Here is a 1,920-nt window from a genome sequence, read left to right on the forward strand (position 1 = left end):
CTGCTTCGGGCTGAGCCTGATGAAGCTGGACCTGCGGCAGGAGAGCACGCGGCACACCGAGTGCCTGACCGAGGTGACGCAGCACCTGGGCCTGGGCAGCTACGGGGAGTGGGACGAGGACCGGCGCATGGCCTTTTTGACGGCGGAGCTGGGCGGCAAGCGCCCGCTCATCCCACCCTCCATGCCATTCTCGCCAGATGCCCAGGAGGTCATGGACACGCTCAAGTGAGGGGGTGGTGTGTGAGGGTGGGGGGGCACATGTGTGGCAGCCGCATGTCACACAATGAATGCTGCAAGCTTGGCAGGCTGGGTCAAAGCAGGCCCAGCAGTGGGTCGCGTGGGTATGCTGGCTGGCAGGGGATGGTATGTGTGTGCTGTGTGTGCCGTAACGCTTGGAGAGCTGGCTGGCAGGGGCGGCATGTGCGTGCGTGTGTGCGCATGCCAGTCTCCTCAAGCTCGCTTTGACGGCGACGAGATGTGTGGGGGCGGCCGCGCCGCGCCTGCCCGTGCCTGCCTGCGCCCCTCGCCCGCCGGTGGGCCCCTGGCCCGCCGCCGCGCTCACCCCGCCGCCGCCTCCCCGCCGCCGCGCGCGCCGCGCAGGGTGGCGGCGGTGCTGGGGCGGCAGTGCCTGAGCGCCTATGTCATTTCCATGGCCACACGCGCCTCTGACGTCATGGCGGTGGAGCTGCTGCAGCGGGAGGCGCGCCTCATGGTGGGTGGGTGCGCCCAGGCGGCCTGTGCCTGGGGAATGGGGCCCACAGGCCACCGGATGCTCTTCTGATCCGACGCAGCCCTCGCCTGCGGCACGTCGGTGGCCCGCCACCGGCCCGCGGCGCGCGCTGGTGGCGCTGCAGGCTGCGCACGTGGGAGGCCGCGCCCCCTACCGCGTGCCCTGCCACTTTCCTCCCTCCCACCTGCGTGCCCCGCCGGCCGCCCCTGCCCCTGTTTTCGCCCCCGCCCCTCACAGGTCCTGAGCGAGAGCAACGTGTCGCGTCGGGAGCACGCCAGCCCCCCGCTGCGCGTGGTGCCTCTGTTTGAGACGCTGAACGACCTGGAGGCGAGCCGGGGGGTGATGGACAGGCTGCTGTCCAACGAATGGTACAGCGCCCACGTGGCGGCGGTACATGGAAGCCAGCAGGAAGTCATGCTGGGCTACAGTGACTCGGGTGGGTGGCGCTGCCGTGGCGGTCGTGTGGGCGCTCGCACACGTGTGTGTGTGTGTTGGTGGTGGTACTGCTGCATGAGTCGCAGACTGTCTTTCAGCTGGGAGGGAGCGAGTATCCCGCCTCTCTGGTCCCGCCCACGTGCATGCGCCGCCTGCCTGCCCGCTCTCACCGTGGTCCCTGCAGGCAAGGACGCGGGGCGCCTGGCTGCTGCCTGGGCGCTGTACAAGGCGCAGGAGGAGCTGGTGGCGGTGTGCGGCGAGCACGGGCTGCAGCTGACGCTGTTCCACGGCCGCGGCGGCACGGGTGGGTGGCCAGGTGGCGTTGTGTGTGTGTGCGAGGCGGGCAGGATGAGTGGGCTCTGATGTGTGTGTGGCGGGGTGGGGTGGGAGGCCGCGTTCTGCTTTGTTTGTGTGGGCAGGAACAGGGGGCGTGGGATGCATGTGTGCGTGTGTTTGGGGCGGGTGGCAGGCACCGTAGCGGCGGGGGCCGCCGCCTGCTGCACAGCAGTGTGTATGGCTGGCCACGTGTGTGTGGCTGTTGCCGGTCGCCTGCTGCAAACGACGCCCCCTGCTTGCCTGTCCTGCCCTGCCCTGCCCCGCCCCGCCCTGTAGTGGGCCGCGGTGGCGGCCCCATGCAGCTGGCCATCCAGAGCCAGCCCCCCGGCAGCATCCAGGGGCGGCTGCGCATCACGGAGCAGGGGGAGATGGTGCAGCCCAAGTTTGGCGTGCCCAGCGCGGCGCTGCGCCAGCTGGAG

At 70.5% G+C, this 1,920-nt stretch overlaps 1 protein-coding gene across 1 annotated transcript in view; it reads left to right on the top strand.

The window, feature by feature from the left end:
* CHLNCDRAFT_58769 (hypothetical protein) overlaps positions 1-1,920 on the top strand; it is a gene marked incomplete at both ends in the record, with an annotated part of 9,087 nt that overhangs the window by 5,196 nt on the left and 1,971 nt on the right. The window contains 5 exons of the mRNA XM_005844844.1: positions 41-225; positions 601-712; positions 968-1,166; positions 1,350-1,469; positions 1,778-1,883. Of these exons, the coding sequence (XP_005844906.1) occupies positions 41-225; positions 601-712; positions 968-1,166; positions 1,350-1,469; positions 1,778-1,883 (722 nt within the window). The remainder of the gene's footprint in view (positions 1-40; positions 226-600; positions 713-967; positions 1,167-1,349; positions 1,470-1,777; positions 1,884-1,920) is intronic.

The sequence above is a fragment of the Chlorella variabilis genome (genome assembly GCF_000147415.1).
Source record: "Chlorella variabilis unplaced genomic scaffold CHLNCscaffold_20, whole genome shotgun sequence".
Lineage (NCBI taxonomy): Eukaryota > Viridiplantae > Chlorophyta > Trebouxiophyceae > Chlorellales > Chlorellaceae > Chlorella > Chlorella variabilis.